The sequence below is a fragment of the Halictus rubicundus genome, chromosome 11 (assembly GCF_050948215.1).
Source record: "Halictus rubicundus isolate RS-2024b chromosome 11, iyHalRubi1_principal, whole genome shotgun sequence".
NCBI lineage: Eukaryota > Metazoa > Arthropoda > Insecta > Hymenoptera > Halictidae > Halictus > Halictus rubicundus.
In genome coordinates, this window is record NC_135159.1 from 5,995,184 (window position 1) to 6,017,762 (window position 22,579).

The following is a 22,579-nucleotide window of genomic DNA, read 5'->3' on the forward strand; positions in this document are numbered from 1 at the left end:
AACATACTGAACTTCTTTTATTTCTTAACCGTTCAAAGGTCCGCAATCCTTGAACCAATTAAGCACCAAAGGCTCGGTTGGGGGGTCAAAATTTCCCCTGGCCCGATTTTAAACGGACTTGACCCGTTCGATGGCCTACCAAAAAAGAAACCTTTCTGCCAAGCTTCAGTCTGATACCTTATCTGTAAGGGTAGTTATACAGGAAAATCAAAAAAACAGTTTTTGGCTCGTTTGACACATTTAATGACAATTAAAAATTCTGAACAAAATCTGTCACATTTCGGGTACCAAACCACATATTAGGAAATGTTTTCAGATTTTTCCGTTGCAAAGTCTGGTTGTAAAAAATGAAAAACACGAAAAAATGAGAAAAATATAGATTTTATATAAAATTTTAAGAGCGATATGTACGGTTTTAATTTAGCAATAAGATATTGCCATAAGTATTATACTCAATTTTTTCAAATTCATGGGCCTGGTGCGTCATAGTTGAAACAAATTAAAAACCAATTTTTTCGGTGTTTTTCCCGCGAGAAACTACGTTATGCTTGCCTTTTCTGAATCTTAAAAATGTATTATGCAATATTCAACATTCCTACGTGCAGAAAACTTGCGTAGTACAAAAAAAAAACGAAAAATGCAACTCACAGTTGCGTCTTGCAACCATATCATAACGGGAGATATATTTTTCTCTTTTCGTTAGAACTGCGTGGTCGAATCGTGTTTATATAAACTAAGATTCGAAACGATATTTTATAGGATGACCTGATATTAATAAGCAGATATATAATTCGTATGCTCCCGGGATGAAAAGAGGATAATTCGTTCGGAGCGTTGCGTCAGAAATGGCAAAGAAAGTCAGAATTTCTCACAGACTGGAGAAACTGGCCGAACAACAATTTTTTGAAGAGGAAAACGGTCCATTGCACGTGTTAAAGACGGTAAAATATTTAAAAAATAAATAATCAAAATTCAAAATACCGCCACTTTGTAAATAATCAAGATTTTTATTTTATTGTGGTTCAAACCATAGCTAGATTCATACTGATTAAGATGCTTTTTCATTTTTGTTTTCAATCTGTTGCAGGTCCGAAATTATGGCAACAGAACATATTCTTTGAAAGTATACTCTATAATAATAATCCATTCAATTTTGATTGCTTTCATTAAAAAAAATTGATAAAAAATATAGCATTCAGAACCAGAATACGTTCTATAAAAAAACTAATAACTCGTGTGAATTTGGTTGTATTTAGTTTAAAAAAATGATGTATGTACTTCAAGTACTTATAAACGCGCGTGTAAAATCCTAATGCAAAAAGTTGGATAGTTCTTCTGAAAAAAATTCTTAAATATTGATAAAAAGTTGTCACTAAAAATTCGAATACCCCCTTCAGATTTGCGTTACATAAAAAATAATAACTCCTGCAATTTTGATTGTTTTCACTTAAAAAAAAAAATCTATGTATTTCAAGTATCCACAAAAGCGTGTGAAAAACCCCAATGCAAAAAATGCAATAGTTTTTTTGGAAAAAATTCCTCAAAATAGTTGAAACATTCGGAACCAGAATACACCAGGCCGTTGACTATCAACCGGAATTGTCATAAGCCTGCAAGCTTCTGTCGTTAGGGAAAATCACTCGGAAAGATTGCCCCCCCCCCTTTTTTTGTATCGAGTCTACAAACTCCAGGTTCCTGCAAGAAGAGAAAGAACGGAGATTACTATGCTTGTTTGCTCCGCCTTCGTTGTCCCCACCCGTGCATAGTCCTCGACCGACAACACCTGTCGTTACAGCAGAGAACGACCGCGCTTTCTGTCAGTCTACACTCAATCTGGCCTGACGTGCACGGTGATAGTTTGTTGTGTCTTCGGAAATCGCGTAAACAGTGTTGCTGGCCGCCGCCATTGCGAGCTGTCACCTACGAAAGAAACAATAAAATAAAATAAAATAAACAAGAGCAAGAAGAACACGAAAGACAATATGAGAAATTATCTCCCGGAAACGTTCGTACGCGCGGTACCGTTCGATTGCAAATTTGTTGCAAGTTCGCGTCGATTTCGCGCACCGCCGATTTGCAGTTGCAGTTGCACGCAGTTCGTCAGGTGCAACGAGTGACGCGCAGTGACGTCGTTGGCACGTGGTGAAGCGTTATCTCGTAAAAAAGACTTATCGGCTCTGCGAACGAACCACCGTTTTTCTTTTACAATGAGTCGACTCTCGAAACCGTATGAATAAAGATTGTCAGTTCGATGGTATTCACGGTATGTCTGTGAGTTGTTTCTTTTTTTTTTATCGGTTTCATTGGAATACCGAGTTTAATAGCCTAAGTAAATTCTGACTCAGCTGAACAGTATCTCCCGACTATTCTCAGGTTTTAACAATTTTCAACGCTCGAGTTGTGGCGGGAGACTTGAATGTCGAGATATTGAACGAGATCCAACGAGAAGATCGATAAATCATATTAAAAGTATGATTAAAGCGTAGATAAAACATTCATTATTCCGTTCGCAACGGTACAATTAAATTCACCACGAACGATTAGAAAACGTTCATAAATCAGTATTAATGTTTGGACTACATTGTTCTCGTTCATTTTGACCCAGTGCTGTAACAAGTCAGATCGTGGTAGTAAAATGGAATGTATTCAACTAAGTGCGACAGAGAAAAGACTTTAAGACTCCAATTCACGATAACCAACATTCTAAGTGTCTCAAAACATCTTCAACAGTGCGACATTAAAAAAAAACTCCGTTTTCCTTGCTGGGAACACAATAGCAAACGTTTGTCGCGCTTTTCACCGTCAAAATGGCGTCTCAGACGATCGAACACGGTGCTCCACAAACCGTCTGATCGATAAAAACCCGAAGAACCTGCTCAAACGAAGCAGAACACCTGTCTTTGCAAACTGTAGATCGTTTCGGGAATATTTTCCGCTCTGTTCTCCAGTTAAGTCGGCAATTAATCGGTGCGTTCGCCATCTTTGTTGGCCTCCGAGGTGCCTTTTACTTCAGATCTTGTTACCAACGCCACTAATCGGCCAAGATCATTGTCTGCCAACGAATACGTCCCTCGAGGAGGTCTCTAACACCTTTTGCGATCGGGTTGCGGTGTCTTCGGTGACTTGCTATATCCTCTGGTCGACCAGGTAGCGGCTCTGAACGTTGTTTTACGTAATGTCTCGTGACGACCAGGTTTCTCAAGGTTACAGCACGCAGGAAACGTTCCTTCGAACGAGACCGGTACACCGGACTGACTAAATCGCGATTAATTAATGAACGATTCATTGCAACTCGCCTTTTAACCGATTCGGCGCCACTTTCGAACGAATTCTCCGCGTTGCTGATGTTCCCGCTGATGACAGCTGATTGCCCGCAATATTTCTGCGTCCGGAGAACGGTCTGGGATCTGCTGTTTTGATTTATTGGGTGTTCCTGGTTATTTAGAGATTGACGCGAGGCGAGGTTGAAACTAGTTTGCGACAGATTTCTCAGGTTTTCGTTGTTTCTGGCGGAATTTGTGGAAATTGTGGTTGATCCTTGTTGAATGAGTGAGTAAATACAAGATAAGAGGGTCATATGACATTGGTGGCACACATTTCTTCGATTGTCTCAGAGTCTGCAGCATTTCCTCGTTTTAGGTGAAAAAGTGGAATAACCGTATTTAAGGAATTTTAAAGGATTCTTGGCTTTGGGAACTTTTTCTTATTAAACCGTGATACATAGTAGACTCTCTGGAACACAATATACCTTTTTATGATATCATAAATACAGCCAAAAAACTATTACCGATAAAAATTATATTTCCGCGTAAACAAACTTTTTCCAACTTCTCAACATACGTATCAACGTGCCCAGAAATTTTCGACAAAATTCGTCGTACAGTTTTTCCAGAAAAAAATACCGAAAATTTTCATTTTTTAATTTAGTGACGGTAAACGCTGTGTACTGGCGGTACTGCTTATGTTTATAAAAATAATAACAACTTGATGCAAAAATCTGGTCATCTTGTTTGCGATTATAAGAGCAATATCTCTTTAAAATACAAATTTGATTATATCAACAATTATAACACATTTATCCTAAAAATTTCGGAAAAAAAACGATTCGCATGGAACTGCTGCTTAAAACAGTGTTGAAGTGCGGTATTCCGTAGTTTGAGCTCTGGGACGTTTGGAAAAGTGGGTGGAGGCAAAGTTGTGCAATCGTGGGTAACTGACTATAAGTCGCATAATCAGGACTGATCTGGTATTTAGAGGGAAATTATGGAATCCGGAGCGCAGAGGACTTCGCGGCCCTATTTGTTCAACGTGAAACGCTATTATTGTACCTTCACAGCCCGAGATTGGGAGGATAGTGTCAACGATAACGACCCACAGTTCTCTCTGACAGCTCGGATTATCGTCGGATGATTTAATGAGATTCGTCGTTCCGTCGTGGGAACATTTTGTATACGTAATTCGATGATTCAGTCTATTGGATCAATAAGGACAGTTTGATGCTGTTTTCTCGAACGTGCAAGAGGAAAAGACTGGAGCTGAGATCGTGATCGTGATTATTATCGAAGGTTGGAGGTGGAGGACAACGATGAGTGTCAGGGTCGTCGTGAGCGTGACGGAAATCGCAGACATGAGTCCCAAAGATCGGTACTTGGTCGAGGAGATTGGTGAGTGGCATTTTTTTTTCTCGTGATTAGACTATGCTTCGTTGGCGATCCATAGATCTTTTTATGTGGACCGGAAGAGCTTCTCTGTGGGAGCAAGTTGGTTTTTCTTGGAATTTGTGGTATTAAGAATTCGATGGTCGTACATATTTGAATCCTTGCCTGATGGGTCATATGTTGCCGGTGACTGGGTCTCGCGTGACCCGTGCCAACGTACAGTCAGGAACCAAGAGGTGGTCGAGATCCACATGCATATTGTGGGTCGTACGTAGTTTTGATTTTGCAGTAATTTTGGATGTCCCTCTATAATGTTAATACTTTCAGAAAAGATTATGTTTATACTGTCTTTCATCTCATTCCTTCAGAATTAATTCCCATAAGGAGTATCTCATTTGATAACAATTTATTCTTGGATAAATTTCCCCCAAAAGGCAATTGTAAATGTCCTGCACCGCCATTTTGAAAATATTACAGATTTTAAAAAATTCCTGTTCATACTACACGGCAGCAGTAAGCACCGTGTAAAAGGAAATTTCATACTTTGTTTTATTTCTTCAAAATTATTTAAAAAAGGACCCCATTTTTCTAGTGACGTTTATTTACGTGTACAGAATAGGTTCGTTTAGGTATTAAACTTTGATTGAAGTCAGCAAAAATGTTTATTTTTGACCAAAGAAATTCATTAGCTAATTTTGTAACTAGGCATTTTTCTCAACCCCATCACTTTTTGAATTTTTGGTTTTTGTCTTTGATTTCGTATGGTCGCTTACTTACTTTACTACAATGAAAAGTAGAAACTGTGTTATACAATGGTCATCGCATTACTGATTAACCGCAGAACAACGCCATAGCGGTTCAGAGCGACCGCCAGCTAAATAAACTATCGACGCGGATATAGCCATAATACATTGCACTTTTTGCATTTGCATATTTGAAAAATACAATGATATCCATGAATTTCTAGGATAGGAGAAAGTTAGAAAGCTCTTCTTACTCACCGACTTTTAACTTCACGATTCTTTGATATCTTTAACAAATCTCCGACATCTTTTGGCGTCCTAGGTACGTCCTTTGATATCCAGAGGTCGACAGGAAATGCACGTTTCGGCCGATTTTCGGGGTCCCCGCCCATTGGCTCCCGTCGCACATTTTACACCCCCGTGACGTCACTGGTGCTCGACAGATCTCAGGCGCGTACCACACGAACTGCGCGTGGGGCATTGGGGCGACACCCGTATCAATAGGTTTCCACATTACCCAGGAGGTAAGTTCTATTGTCAATGTGTTTTTTTTGTCAGTGATGTCCTCTGTAGGCCTGTTCCACTATGTCGCCTGATAATTGCGAAATGACACTATTGCTTTCTCTAAAATGAACATTTTACTATTTTCTTGTGTTTTGTTTCTGTCCGCACAGAGAAAAACCGCGTCGAGAAATTACGTGTAACATATTATTATTACTATTATATTTTTGAAATTTATTTTTTCGAAATTATCACGAAGGAAAACGATGGAAGGAGACGGAGCCGAGTTCTTCAAAACATTGAAAGAATCGAGATATTCTGTCTGGAAAAATTTCGAGGTCCGAAAATCTTCCGAATTTATTTTTCAAATTTATTTTCTATGTTTCTTTTCCGATATTATCATGCGACTTAGTGGAGGAATAGGCCTACATGGGATACCATTGACAAAAAAAAAAACGCATTGACAATAATGCCTTATCGGTGTCGTGGAAAATCTATTGATACGAGTGTCGCCCTAATGCGCCATGGTACGGTACGCGCCTGAAGTCGGTTGAGCTAGGGCCGTCACGGGGAGGGGCGAGACTTGCGGCAGGAGCCAGAGGGCGGAGCATTCGAAAATCGGCCGAAACGTATATTTCTGGCAGTGGCGGCTCGCGTATAGGCACTGTGGAACTGCAGCACCCCCCACTTCCGCTTGATATTATCGATAACATTTAATACAATAAAAAGATACAAAAATCTTTGTATGAAACTGTGCGCCTCACAATTCCAGTGGCGTGGTGTTTGACTGTTGTGCGCATGCGTACATAGGAAGCTGAAATTATCTAGAGCAGCCCCCCACTAATTTTAGCTACGAGCCGCCACTGATTTCTTGCCATCCTTGATAAATTTTTTGACATCCTTCCGATAAAGGATGAATCGAATCAATTGGAATGTGGATGTTCGTAAAATGATAATATCGAAGGAAAAACGATAAAAATGTTTAATTGCCTTAAGAGGTTTAAGATAAGATATTCTGAGTTTTAGATGTTCTTCGCATATAAACAAGTACGTAAAACAACTGACAAGTTACAATGTTGCTATCATTGTGGTTCAGACAATAGTTCTTGTTATAAACGTAAAGAAACCGTGGGCTATGTATAATTATCGACACGCATTGCACGGCAAGGTCGACTCATGATAGTGATGATCGATGGTTGTTGCTCCCACGTAGTAATAAACTCACAGAACTGTGGTTTCACACAGCAACAACGATATCACCGACTTATCTATGGATATATTCCATAATCCGTAATTATCAGAACATCACCAGCATAATAACTAGTACAATCAAGTAAACATCGTATCAATATCAGCATAAACAAGTTTTCATGAAACTGAGCATCAATTTCAGCAGCAAGCGTTTTGTACAAACCAGGCATAATAATTACACAATGCAATGAAAATATACATTTGGATATTTCATTGTGTACTAAAACACAGTTTAAATTTTTCAATAATTTATTGTTCAATTCTTTTAATTCAAATGTTTAAACTCGTTGCATTTTTATTAGAATTGTTCTACATCAGTTGGAAATGTGAGCAATATTGTTTAAAGCAGGCCTGGGCAACTGGTGGCTCGCGAGCCACATGTAAATCCCCTTCCCGCTCCTGAGACCCCCCACCATGTTCCTATGGAGTGTTGGAGAAGGGGGCGGAGTGTAGGATATGAAGTGGCCAGTGGTGGGGGGACCTGTTCACTGGTAGTGGGGGTCGCACAATGGTCAAAATCGTGAATCCAGTGAATAAAAACTATTTTGGCATTATAATTAATTAACGGGGAAGAAGTTGCCCAAGCCTCACAGTGGTCAAAACGACCTCGTTATCTGGGAAAACCCCAAAAAATAATAATGCTCGCAGGAAAATTTCCGCTACGGTCAATGTGAGGTAGGTATCAGGTAAGAAGAATTACGGCGGTTTTGACTCTTGTTTATTACCCTATAATAAAAAATGGCCCCACCAGTAACTTATTTCCTAACTTCGTATTTCCTCATTATCGTTCGACACCTCAGTATTCGTTAGTACTTCTCGTTGTGAGCATTTGCTAGTGAAAACATTTGAGGAATTTCTCATTCTGCGATGGATACTAGGTGGAGCCGTAAGTACAAAACTCAAATAAAACTTAAATATATTATTTATTTGCTTAGAAATGAAAATACTTAAAAATGTATGTACTATTTATAATTTGACAGTTCTGAAAAAAAAGTTTCAATTTGTTTCGCTTCGAAACTTGTTAGAACTCCTTCATAGAAGTCTAGATTGTTTAAAAAAATCAATTTTGATTTTTCAATAAAAAAAATGGTTGAAGTAAAAGCTATATCGTCATTTTGGGTCCATTTTGTGCAAGCAATTTTGAAACCTCATTATTTAAAACAAATTTTGAAAATGATTTTTCTTAAAAAATTTCTCAAAATTTCTCAAAATATTCAAGGAGTACTTAATTAATGTCAAACATCTTATTCTCGGTTTTTCCTTGACTGTATAAACGGATTTGATTCCGTCTGATTTCTGTTAAATGAGTAATTAAAATCGTTAAATCACTTTGTCAAGATTTCGCGCGCTAACGTTTTTCCGTTGCACTTATCGACGTCGTTTTATCGAGAAACTGACGACCATAATGTTGAATTGTTCTACGGCAGATAATTACTAGTTAATTGCATTCGATGAAAGAACAGGTATCTTGTTGGAAAATCGATAGAAACCGATTTCCATGGTCACTCTTTTTATCATTAGAGGTCTGCGGTATGCGAGCCGACCATTTTGAAAGCGACGTAAATTGGTTTTTGAGAAAAATGAGATAAGGTTGCTCATGGTTATAAAATTTTACGGCCTTTTATTGTTTGCAACTTTAACCGTAGTCTGGGAGCTGTTTATTTCGAAATTCTGTATTGTTGAAATGTCACTGTCAATATTTTTGGAATTTTGCTGTCATATTTATTGGAATTTGTCGATCAAACTTTTGGAATTTGACTGTTAATATTTCTGAAATTTTACTGTTAGATAATGTCTTTGAAATTGCACTATTAGATAATATTTTTTAAATTTTGCTGTGAAACTTTTTAAATGTTAACAATCTACCAAATATATGCATAGCACTTACAGGAAACTCCAGCTGACAGTTAAATGTAACCATTTACTTCAAGCACTTCTAAAGAAACATTCGCAAAAATACATTTTTTTATTTTTCATTGTTATTAAGTGGCGGATAGCTGTGCTTGTGGAATTTAATAAAGAAATAAAACGAGGACCTAGTAATTAAGATCTAACTAGCTGTACTTCAGTCATGGAACAATATGTGTATGGTTATCCTTCATTTGTTATGGTTAAACGCACGCCATAAGATAAGAATCGTGACACGTTCCGCGTGGAAGATTTTTTGGCGAACGAAGGTCCTCGGCATAAAAGCGGTTCTCTTTTTATCGAATCAAACGGCTGCATATGTACACCGAAACGCTTCCTTTCACGCGAAACCAGTTCCAATCAGACATTACGCGTCCTTCATTTCTGATTGTAAGTCTAAGGTGTATCGGGTCTGCTGCCACGAAATACGTTGCCGGCTAGCTGATGATTTATTTGCCAAAAAAAAGAAGCAGATCGTACGCTGAATTTGCATAATGATTTGCCGCTCTGCTGACCTCTATTGAATTTTGGTGACGTTAATAGATATAATAATGAGTGGGCAGAAAGAATTAATGGAAACTGCTGATTTAATGTCTCACCATCTAGTGTAGTGGAAAAGAATGTGATCTTGACTTCAGACATTAAATAAACATGATTGAAAATTAATATTACAAATATTTTTACTTTTCCTGAAAACAACAAAATTATAAAAATTATATAAATTAATTTGAATGCAGATTAATTTTTTTTTCATAATCTTATTCAAATTAGTTTGAATTAATTGTATTCTCTACTTTTATTGTTATTTAAATTAATTTGAATGCAGATTAATTTTTTTTTCCTAATCTTATTCAAATTAGTTTGAATTAATTTTATTCTCTACTTTTATTGTTATTAAAATTTATTTAAATTGAAACTAAGGCTATTTATTTAAAAAAGTAAATATCCCACTATTTAAATTAATTTCAATTATGATAATTTATATGTGTAGTACCCCTGCTAAAATTAGTGTGAATTAACTCAACTCCTTACGTCAATTTTTATTGAAATGTATCGAAATTAATTTTATTTTAGAACTGTATCCTTATTTAAAACTTATGAGGCGATATAAGAACTATTGAGGTTAACAAAAAATGGCTGATTTAATGTCTCATCATGGAGTTTAGAAAGTTAGTATCATCTTCCAGATTTTATGGGGATATGCAAAACAATCCTGAGACAATCTATAAAATTAACTCACTGAAGACTTATATCATAATGTTTTAAATGCGGACAAATTAATCACGACTTGCATGTGGCTCGCGAGCCACCAGTTGCCCAGGCTTGCTCTATGACGTCGAGTCATAGTTATTATCTTCCTATAAAATAAAATCAAATTCTGCCGTTGTCGATATGGAGCCATTGAAGAACACATAGACATACAATAAGAAAATAAATTTCTAAGAAATTGAAAACAGGTAATATAAATCGTAGTGCAACGGGTTAATCATTGAACAAGAAATAATTTTTTGAAATGTTAATGACAGAGATAAATAAAAAATATTTTCAATAACGTGAATTGTTTATTGGATCTCGCTGTAGTTACACTAAGAAAGAAAATACTTGTGGAATTGCACTGGAGATCGTGCAATAAATAAATGTCGAACAATGTTGAGATCCACGCGGCAAAAGCGAACGATTTCGTTCTTCTGAGATTTTCGAAACTGGTTTTTATCAGACGCGAATCGAAACCGCGAAATGGATGAGCAAACATGCAAGATGAGGCTGCATTGACGTTTTTTTTTTTCGCTATAGGCGGTTGTTTTTCATGGAACGTGAACATGATTATGTACTGACTAACATGACGCATGTACACAAGAGCCGATGTAAGAACAACAAACTAATTCTCGCCGCATCTAATCACGCGATTTACTATACATATATCAAACTGATTCACCTTCCTCGGACAAATTACGTTTGACATTTCACCCGTTAATCATGACCGACGAGTGTTCAAGAACTAATCGAATTCCTCAGCTCCTGTCGCGCGATTGTAAATATAAAACGTTTCGAAGTCGCATAAAATGATCTCGTGCCCAATTCGAACTGAAAGCTCGTAATTTCGAGATGATGTTTTTGCATGATCCGCGACCGCAATGTCACCGCGGGCAAACATGTTTTGCAAATTGCAGTTCTTCAAATAGATTAATGAACTGTGTTATCGAGGAATGCGATCTCGCACTCGTGCTCATTTAATGTCGAGAATGATTAACTCCGCCGATATGTATGTTAATCACGGCGAAGGATAATGACGACGGGGCGCGATTACCTGTTGTTTATTAAAATCATAGTCGAAAAGTCTCTTCTTCGGTGATCGCAGTTTTTTTTTCATTTGCGCCGACAGAATGAACAAACATAAAACAAAGAACTATAGATAACGTTTACGGGTTTGAGACTTTGTGGGTTCATTCATCTATGTTTGCAGAGTACACAGCATTTTTTGTAGGTAAAAATACGCAGTTGTTGGAACACTATAAATGTGTGCGTTTACAGAGTGTTTAATCTTATAAAATTTTGTAGAGCGAAACTCGGCAATTCAATACAAAATAATAATTGCATATATCATTCTGAAACTTTTTCAGTATATTTGTTTATATTTGGAGAGTGTACAATAATTTTTCCACTTTTGGCGCTATAAAACTTGATGTAGTAATATTCGACAATTAAAAATAACTGCTGCATCAATAATTGTGAAACATTTTCTATACATTCATCTATGTTTAAAGAATATATAGTAATTTTTCCAAGTAAGAATATCCAGTCAATTGTAAATTGTAGCTAGATTATGCGCTGCATGCGCCGATAGTATTTTTAGTTCTACAAAATTTGACACAGCAAAATTCAACAGTTCAAAGTAAAATAACCGCTACATCAATAATTCTAAAACTTTTCCTAAATGTTCATCTATATTTGAACAGTATGCAATAATCTTTTCAAATAATAATGTCCCCTCAATCGAAACTTACAGTACGCAGTTCAAGTAGTGATTTATTGATTTCATATCTGGATTACAAGGATCCACGGTTTAAGTATTGCAGCTGGAAATTGGGGATTACATGAGATTTCGAACAAAAGAAATCGAAAGTATTATATCCGCAGATTATGAAATGTTTCAACCTTTGGAAGATCGGCTAAGATTATGCCCGTTCTCTGTGTAAGTAACCGTAAACAAGCGCAGGATGTTCGAAAAGTACGTTGGAATAATAAGAAACAATTGGCTTCGGTAATCATCTCGAAGATATTGTTACGAAATTCACGAGATATTTCCGAGGCTTCCGTTTCCCATTATCAGACGCGGGGGATCAGTGTGTGGTATTTGTTTTTCAGAGTTATACAATCATACAGGTTCGAAATACTGAACAGAAATTGGGGTAATTCAGTTTTAACTTTATTGCAGCTTCAAGGGCACTTCTTGTCCGAAATGCAATAAAATGATAACAGGAAATCGTGATATCAATTTTGGATTATTATAGAGCGGAAAATTCAAGCTTCAACGTTTACGTTGGTTTGAGCTGCGAAAAGAATTTTTTGAGCTTTGCGGAGACGCTCCAGTTTCAGTTTTTGAGGAAGAAGACTATGTTCACTTCGATGCGTTTTTTTCCGGTGCGAAAGCATTTTTAAGAAAAGTTACTTTGAGCATTGAAAGTAGAGTTTTCAAGCTTTAAAATGTGTCTAGATAAATCGTTGTTCGATTATTTCTTGCAAATTTACAATAGGTCGAATGTGTAAGATATCTTACATCAGGAAATTTTTCATATACAGAACCTCCTTTGCTTTCTCATCCATTTTTTATTGTAAACGTATTTTCGAAGACAGAACTATTTAGCAGTGCTGGGAGAGTAAGCTTCATTATTGAAGATGAGCCTAGGTAGGTTGCAGATCGATTTTTTTACGATTTAACAGCCGATTGATCATTGACAATTCTTAACTCAAGATTCACAAAATTCAACAGACAAATTGCATTGATTCGATGCAATGGCGATCGCAAAATTAGGGGCGTTGGAAGTGCAGGCGTCGTCCTCTAAAACGAGCTCTAGCTAGATCCTCCTCCGTTTTTTTTTCACGAAACTACAATAGATACGCGTCTCAAATATTGATAACAAAAAGGTATCGTAAGAAAACGATTGTACACACGTTATCTGACCTGATTTCCGACACGTTTTCAATGGACTCGCTAAAAATGCTCTGTTTACTTAAGACCTAGACTGTTCTCGAGTACATCTGATCGGACTTGATTATCTTATCACGACGAAATTCTTCGGGGGATTATGCACGGGTGTCTAAAGCGGCGAGATTAATAAGCTCCGTTGCACAATTGTTTGTCGTAAAGTTAAAATGTAAATTACCCGAACCGTTCGACGCTATTTAATGAGGCAAGGACGGCTCGTAGTAAAACACGCTAACTGACACTCAACCGAAATGCAGTCTAATATTTTGCTCGAAAAGCGACGAATTTAGCAGTACAAGTGGACATTGAAAATTAATACTGAAAAAATTCAATCAGACCGAAATCGAATTTCTACAAGTGGAAGTAAAGACGTTCTCTCTGATATGGAAGACACAAGAGCTATCGAGATAAGAATATTTCCACTTCCTGTTTTTCAATGTTGCCTCGAAATCGACCTAATTTCATTAACGCCGACGGTCTCCGTCGATGGGGAAAAAAAGGCAAACAAAAATGATGTCTTGTAGCACCGCCGCCGGAAAGGATCGTTTTGTGCGTTTACTGACTCGAACGGTTACTTCTCTGACCTTCTGCTGCATTGTTTTTTCTGCAACTGCTCGCAAAGATTCGCAATCTAGTTGCAGAATTACCATAAGCGCGGAGATTGCGAATGTATGCTTGTTAGAACGATTCGCGCTACCGCGAATGTTAGCTAAATGTATGTCAATAAATAATTATGCTTGAGAATGTACCTAGGCTCGTTCTAAGCAGCGAAGCATCCACTTATATTTGCAATTGCATTTAATCCGTCCAATTTTGCCAACGATCATTAGATTGAGCTAAACTTTACTTCAGGAAACCAGAAATTTTTAACTTTTTTCATGTAATCTGGTGGGTATTGGCGAGAAAATGCCGAAAATCCTAGTTTTAATCCTAGGGGATTAATAGCTCAAAAGTTATGCGTGTTTAAAGTTAAGCGATTTTAAGCGTTTTTGATAGGTAGGGACGCCGCCATATTAGTATGTACTCAGACATCGTCCAATGCGCGGAGCCGCGAGGAGGCTGGTGCTTGTGCTGCCATCTTCTAGCGGCTCCGCTCGTTAGACGACGCGTGACGTTGAGTAAATACCAACATGGCGGCGCCCTTATCTGTCAAAAACGCTTAAAATTGGTGAACTTCAAACACGTATAACTTTTGAGCTACTGATCTCCTAGGATTAAAATTTGGATTTTCGACATTTTCTCGCCAAAATCTACAGGATTACATAAGAAAAGTTAAAAATTTCTGGTTTCCCGCGGTAAAGTTTATCCCTAGATTACTACAAAGTGATAGTTACCGATGTTCAACCAGTGGAATTTGGAAAATTTAACTTACTGTAATCTCGTGGAAAAAATCGAACGACTAGGGAAAGGAACCCAATTACTGTGCCTATATTAACTATTCTTATTTTTAATGAACAATGAATATTAAAAAAAGAGATATTAAATATAGAGTTATGTATCTCTTTTTAAATATTCATTATGCTTTAAAAATAAGTATAATATAGGCACAGAAATTGGTATCCCCACAGTAATTGTGTTCCTTACCCTATGTAACCTCATTTTGAAGAGCGAAGCTTCTGCTTTTGACGCAGCTGATTAGTGCTGTCCTCGAGTATATTGTTGCAACAGATAAAAATTGTTCACAGATCCAGAAAAAGCGTTATTATTGCATTCGTAGACTTCGGAACTCTGTACAGAATTTGCTTCCCTGTTTCTCGTTGAATCGATAACATCGTAGTAATTTTACTGTCACTATTGACAATTTTATTTACCACGTACCTATAAGCGTACCTGAAAATATGTTATTGACGCATTGCCCGTCGAGGTCAGACTGATTGACAGTCTGCCCATGAGTCCATAGTAATTCAAGTCTCGTTCGCGAGTAAGTGGCATATTACTGTTATTGTTTTTATACATTATTTATCGGAATTCTTATCGTTCGCACTATTCTTGTTGATTTTCAGCAGTTACGCGATCATTATGCGATCGAGATAATTAGTCGCGGCTGTAACTTTGCATTGAACGGCTATCGTTACGTGAAAAAATACACGAGCACTTTTCAAACTCGGGTAACTGTGCTAACAAACTTTTAGAGTGATCAGCGTAATAGTTATTTCTATTTTAAAACTGCTATTTCGAGTTTCGTAAGATTTCCAACGTTTTGACAATGCATAATTCTGACTGTAACTTTTGATGGGATAGGTATATTGTTTTGCAAAAATTGCTGTGTATGCTTCAAGCGTGTGTGCATAAATCCACAAAGTTTCAGAACGGTGTATGCAATAGTTATTGTTTAATCGACGAATTTTATTATATCGAGTTTTGTGAAGTCAAGTATGTTGTAAATTTATGCAACTCATGTAAGTCTAGCCATAAGTTTCAAATGAGCGGATATCATTACTTGAAAAAATTACCGTGTATTCTTTAAACGTAGGCAAATATACCGATAAACTTTTAAAGTGCCGAGTGCAATGGTTATTTTTCTGCTAATTACCTCACTCGACTGTTTCGAGTTTTATAAGGTTACAGACGCTTTGACTTCATACATTTTCGATGTAGCATTAGATGGGATAGGTATATTGTTTTGCAAAAATTACTGTATATGCTCTGAACATGTGTGCATAATCCCACTTTTAGAATGATAGGCACAACAGATCTTTTCTACTTAATCGTTTTGATTTTGATCTTCTGGGATATTATTGAAACAATAAGCAATTAGTAATGAATTCGTGTATAGAACTAGATGGACTTGGCATACACATAGACAGCATACGGAAGAAGGAAGAGAGAAGGGTCGCGTACTCGGAAGGCCTAGCTACTTTGGATCGTCGTTCCGACTGATCAGAATAATAATCAGCCGCGCATTATGAAGGCAAACCTAACGATACATTAGGATGCTATTATGCAAGCTGCCGCGAGAATACTCTTACACCTCATCAACGATTTCCTGCTTCTCGATTACTCTCGATATATTCATTATTAATAAATCGCTCTCTATGCGATTTTTCACGGATGGAATTTATTTAATAAAAACGAATCTGTTACGCATATCTTTTTGAAACTTTATCGGTATATTCACCGATGTTTGGAGAATATGCAGTAATTTTCTCAAGCGAAGATGTCGGTTCAATTCAAAATTATAACTAAACATGGCATGAATTTACACTATATTTGATTTTATAAAATCTAATGTGGTGAATTTCGGCGATTTGAAAATAACTATTTTATGTACCGTTCTGCAACTTCACAGATTTGTTCGCCTATGTTTGGGGCGTGTCAAGTAATATTTGCAAATAAAAATGTCTATTCGTTCCTACGTTATCGATTTTATGAAGCTTGATGTATTTTGATAATTAATAGATAAACCTACTTACTGCACCTACTATTCTGAAACTTTTTCTATATATTTATAAGTGTTTAAACAGTGTATAGTAATTTTTCCAGGTAAGAATATTCGATCAGTTCACAGCTATGCTACACAAATTCAAATACTTTAGCTCAAAATTTAGAATTAAACAAAAGTTTATTTTCATCGTTTCCGACGAATTTCTCGATTTTCCAATTCGGTTCCGTGTCATCAGACTACGTTTCTAAAATACTTCGTCTTCCGACACTGTCGTTGTCTTCGCGGCTGCCAAATGTTTGTTGTATCTAAGCTTTGTTATCAATCCGCCGTTCGTCGAACGTCACGCGAGATACCGAGAGAGGTATTTATTTGCTTTTCGAACGAATGTGTGCGAAATGCCACGTTCCACATGCAAGATATACTTCAAAGATCGTCATTCTACATTATCATCCATCTCGTACCGCTACATCGTCATTGAACGAACGCAAAGGTGATTCTTTCTATTTTCACATGTAAAGCATCATGTGGGTCACAAAAGACCCAATCGTCGGCCCTTCAATTAAACCGCTGGCGCACCATTCGATAGCGCGTAAACAGCATGTTCTGCAAAATTTCAATCTCAACCGGAAAGGAAGCTATGAGGTATATTCGAAAATCCAATTTTTCGCTATCTTTTCGCATGCGAAAATTTTGCAACACATCTGGACCATGAATGATGTCTCGAAGCATACAAAGAAATTCATTTACGATTTTTACGTTGAAAATTCTGGTTGTAAGAAACCAGAACTTTTTTGTTCTTTATTTTCTGCGATCAAGATTTTCTATTTAAAAAACGAATTGTTTCACTATTCATATGTTAAACATTTTTGTTGAAATCTTTAAATCGTTAATAAAAAAATTGTATCAATTCTGAACGATTGGTCTTTGCTATAATATACATATATGTATAGTTAACACACGTGCGTCTACACGTCTTAGATGCCTTAGATGATAGCGGAGTATTGAGGGAGGCGAATTCTTTACGGCGCAGCGAATTTACTCGAGCAAGTCATCATATGACAACTCGTCATTGGGCCATTAGATTCAATTATGCAGTACTTCATCTGCACCTACGTGGCATCTCGTGACCGCCCACTAAACTGCTTTCACGTGAGGAATTACTCCATTTAAAGGAGCACGTTTATCACGAGACTATAACTCGGCATCGCAAACCGTGACGGCGTACTATACATCGATCGACGATATTATAGTTTTTTTTGTTATGTACACTGATCGCGAGGATCCAAACCGTCTCTCTTTATCACTTACAGTTTTGGAGAAATTCAATTTTTAACGAACAGAGAAATTTTCAGAGAGATTAAGGTAGTCAAAAATGCCCTTTAGTCGATTTTGACCGCAGATGGCTCGTTCGATAGCTTACCAAGAAAGAACCCTTTCTACCAAGTTTCAGCCCTATACCTCGTCTGTAAGGGTAGTTACGGGTATAAATTGAAAATCCTGTTTTTGCCCCATTTTCCCCATTCAATCGCATCTAAAAATTCTAAAAAAATCTGACAGATTTAGCACATCGAACCACATATTCGAGAATTTTTTCCGATTTTTTAGTTGTAAACTCTGGTTGTAAAAAATGACAAACCAGAAGAAATTCGAAGAACTACAGGTTTTATATTGAAACTTAAGAGCGACCACCCTGGAAATTAATTTAATAATAAGGTATTGTCATGAACACTATCTCCGATATTATTCATATTTTTAATTAGGGTGCGCCACAGTTAAAAATAAAAATAAAAACCAACTTTTTCGACGTATCTTCTATGATAACTTAGGTTATACTTGACTTTTCTCAATTCTTTATGTATATGTGGGCACAAGTTAGAATAATTTAGACATCCCTAAATTCTATTTTCTTCGAGGATACTTTTGCTATAGAAAGTTAAATTCGATCTAATCAACGAAACATGAGTGTTCCGATAATAGAAAGGTCGGTGTAGATACAGTGCTCGATTAAATCTTGATTGATTTGTACAATGAATCGAATTGTACGTGTATCATTTTAGATTGGACTGTTAACATGAGAAACATGCATCGGATAATGGAGAATTCAGATATCATCGGTTCGGATATTCGAGGTTCTACTGATCGTCAATTGAACAACCAAATAGGCTCCATACTATGTCGTGTTTAGCCTCGTTTCAATCAGAAAAATTCCACAGATAGGTTGGCAAAAGTTTCATAAGAGAATAATTAAAGCAAGAAAATTTTGTCATTCGATTAGTAAATATTTTTTTTGGTCTTTTTTAAAAACGAGTTTGGAGTACATCAAACATCCGGACACATTCCTAGAATTTTATTTTAGAATTTCTAAATTAAAACATTCTGGCAATGAAAAATCAAAAGTGCAGAAATGGAAGCACATTTTCGACGATTCCGTTTTTTTTGCTACTACAATTTTTAACTTAAATCTCGGAAACGAATTTATGCGTATTATACATAGATAATGATTTTCCCAAATTCTTTCCTTGCGATTTATTAAAAAAAAAATAGTCTGAAATATGGTATATAAATCTTATTTTGATTAAAGCAATAAATAAATGATGATAATAAACAATAATCCGAAACCTGTTCTGTAGACGATACGGGGTTGTAATTGCACTCTAGAGTGACATACCGATGATTCGACTCAAACACCGATGGCCAGGTCCTTTGTGACCCACGATATATTTCATATGTAAAAATTGAAAAATAAATTGTGATTGTTACTTCGATGCAGACGTTTCATTAATGAAAATTAGCATGGGAGTTTCGATCATTCAAGGAACGACAATTAAGTGTCATAAAGATAAATGTGGTTGCAAAACAGGGGCGCCGGAGTTTTCGCGGCTGCAAACAATCTACTGATGACCGTTAACCTCGATGATTTCCGGGTCACTGACAACATTGAGACGTCATAGTACATCTAGCCGTCGCGCGTCGCCGTGAGATAAGAATAAGTGCTCACTCTTCGTTCCTTTGTCTTTCGAAACCACGTGGGAACTCCATTTTGGGTCCCACAGTGGCCAAAAATTCGTATGTACTACCATAAGTAACATTATTTTTCTAATTATTCTCCGATATCTACGTATAGACTTTTTACAAGTATTTATTTATTTATCATTTTTCATGTCGTTTGTGCTTGGGGTTGTTCCTTTTCCTAAATAAGAAGATAAAAAAATGGTGAAAAGATGTTTAAAAATTTCTGTAAAGAAAATATAATTACATGTATGTACATAATCTATGAAATTACTATGTAATTATGTATTAATTTTATTACGCTACCTGTGTAATTACATTACAATGAAGCAAAATTTATTAATAGTGTCTTATGCAAATGCGGTATATAGGTGCAACATGTACATATACATACAGTAGTACAGTAGTATTTATTGTATAATTGTGCGAAATGAGTAAATGAAATATAAATTTATCATTATAAATTCTATATAATAATTGTACAAAATATATGAAATAAATACATAATCATATGTATATTACGTGTACATATAATTCTATGCGAATTCAATAATATTGAATATATTTTCAAATATTAAATGCTTTCGATTACAATAAAAGAAAAAAAAAGAATAAACTAAACAGAGAGAAGAAATATTCCGAGAGAAAAATTTGTAGAAAATTTAATCGTGCTGATATAACAATTTTGCAAAATATTATGCAATAGTATGACACAGTGGTATGATTATGGTACGATAATATGTACACTATAATATTATTCTTTTGTATAATTATTATTATATTGTACAATTATAGTAATATATATCATAGAGCAATAGTTTAATAATATGTTACAAAATTCTCAGAAAAATGACCTTAATCCTCCGTGTGCTATGCCGGAGTCATTAGTAACCCGTCGCGACCGTCAATATGTACAATTTTATTCCGATATAAGACGAGACGCTGTTTATTTCGAAATAAGAAAATCGCTATCCCCTCTTTTTCATTTGATGTTGTTCGCTCGACACCGCTTAGTGTCAAAACAATAGGGTATGTCATATTCTATCTCTTTCTGTATCGCTGCTCGACCGATCACTTTATAGCTTTTCGCCACATTCGGAATAGGACGAAAGGCGGTCCCGAGTCATCGTCTTATATCGGAATAAAACTATATTAGAACAAGGAAGAGGATATATATTAGAATAGGAATTAAACTTGTATTAGTGAAATATCGGGTGGAGTCAGAAATGATCTCGCAGGAGTCCGAGGGTTAAGTAGTCAAATGAATGGGTTAAAGTAAAATTCAATTAAAGTTCGAATTTTCAGTAAAATTTTATCAGGTGAAATAACGTTTGTTCAATCTACTTTAACACTGCAAAAACTAGTAGGCAATACCGGAAATAATTTTCTATTAGAATAAGAGAGAAAAGTGATAAGGAATGTGTAGGAGCAGTTTCACTTTCCGACGGTGTGCATGTTAATATTTTCAGATAAGAAAATGACTGTACCGTTCCCGTAAAAGTTTCCGTCGCTAATGACAGAACGGCCGCATCATCGGTTGAAAAGCATTAAGGTATATCCCCGAAACACCTGTCTAATCTGAATGGCATAAATTACTCTCGACGATTATGAAACTTAAGAAACTTAAGCGAGGCCACGCTGGAAACAACGGTTTCTGACTGTGACTTCGACGAGCTGTTGATTAAGGAGATCAAGTGTATCTGTTTTTCGATCGCACGATCTGGCAAATACGTCAGTCTAATCGAGATCGCAGCTTCTGGCGATACAAGAATTATACTATGCAATCATCAGAGAAACTCTTTCTTGCGTATTCGATATCAAGTGTTGCGTTTGCCTATATTGAACAGTACCGGGAATTTTCTTTTTAATTTTTCGAAAATTGGAGACCAAAATGGTTTTCGAATTTTGGTGCAGCCGTAACAAAATTTGTAAGGATCTGCTATTAATTGTGGGAACACTGAAAGTTATGTGAACATTGTATCGTTTACCAGTAATATCATTTTTACGCGGTAGACTGTCGCTTTAAATATTTACAATATAGGAAAAATATGGACATTGTATAAATAATGTAAAAATCATTTTCTGTATGAAATTTTTACGGTCAGAACACGAATTTTCAATTTCGAAAACATTTTTCAAAAATGTGACGTTTTTTCCAATATTGACTATCTCAAAAACTAAACAACGATGAAATAAAATGGTTTTTCGAGTTTAGGTTCAGGACATTAAAATTTCTAAGAATTCACCATTATTTACGCGTATTTTACAATTTTTGTCAATAATGTTCACAGAACAGTGGAATGTCGTGCTGCACGTTTAAACATTATTTGAGCATAATGAAAATTGTTATTTATCGGTCAAGTCGACCTTACTATGATAAACTGCGCGTAGCATTCCTCTTACGTAAATTTAACAATACAACAATAATCCGATAAGCATTTTTTATTGTATATTTCACTGTCACGAACATATTGTTTCCTATCAGCGCGTTATCAGCGAAACGATGCTTCCGAAGCGCAGTGGACATCATGTTTACAAACAATGTCAATTGACTTTCCAATCCATTTACAATAGTGAACAATCTAGTAGCTATAGCAATTTTATCTCCTACAAAAAATGGCGTTCGAAATTTCTATACCAATCGTACACATCAAAAGTTTAAACAAAAAAATTATGCTCCCACCACTATCATAATTAGACTGCGGATTTTATGAATTTATGATAAAAATGAGTAGCTCTAATTTAAATCAGTGGAAAAACTACTGTTGGGGTACCAATTACTGTGCCTATATTTATTATACTTATTTTTAAAGCATAATAGATACTAACTGATTTTAATGAAAAAATTGAATATCTCTTTTTTTAATACTCATTATGCTTGAAAAGTAAGTATAATTAATGTAGGCACAGGAATTGT

At 36.1% G+C, this 22,579-nt stretch overlaps 1 protein-coding gene across 7 annotated transcripts in view; it reads left to right on the top strand.

Annotated features, from left to right (window-relative positions):
* Positions 1–3,423: 3,423 nt before the first annotated feature.
* The window catches only part of LOC143359084 (uncharacterized), a 90,348-nt gene continuing 71,192 nt past the window's right edge, over positions 3,424–22,579 (top strand). The window contains exons 1-2 of one of the 7 annotated variants that reach the window (XM_076796746.1): positions 3,424–3,549; positions 3,615–4,664. In XM_076796746.1, the coding sequence (XP_076652861.1) occupies positions 4,586–4,664 (79 nt within the window). In that variant the 5' untranslated portion in view covers positions 3,424–3,549; positions 3,615–4,585. Of the gene's footprint in view, positions 3,550–3,614; positions 4,665–22,579 lie in introns of those variants that run through there. The other 6 variants (XM_076796747.1, XM_076796751.1, XM_076796748.1 and 3 more) reach the window with 6 other exon arrangements.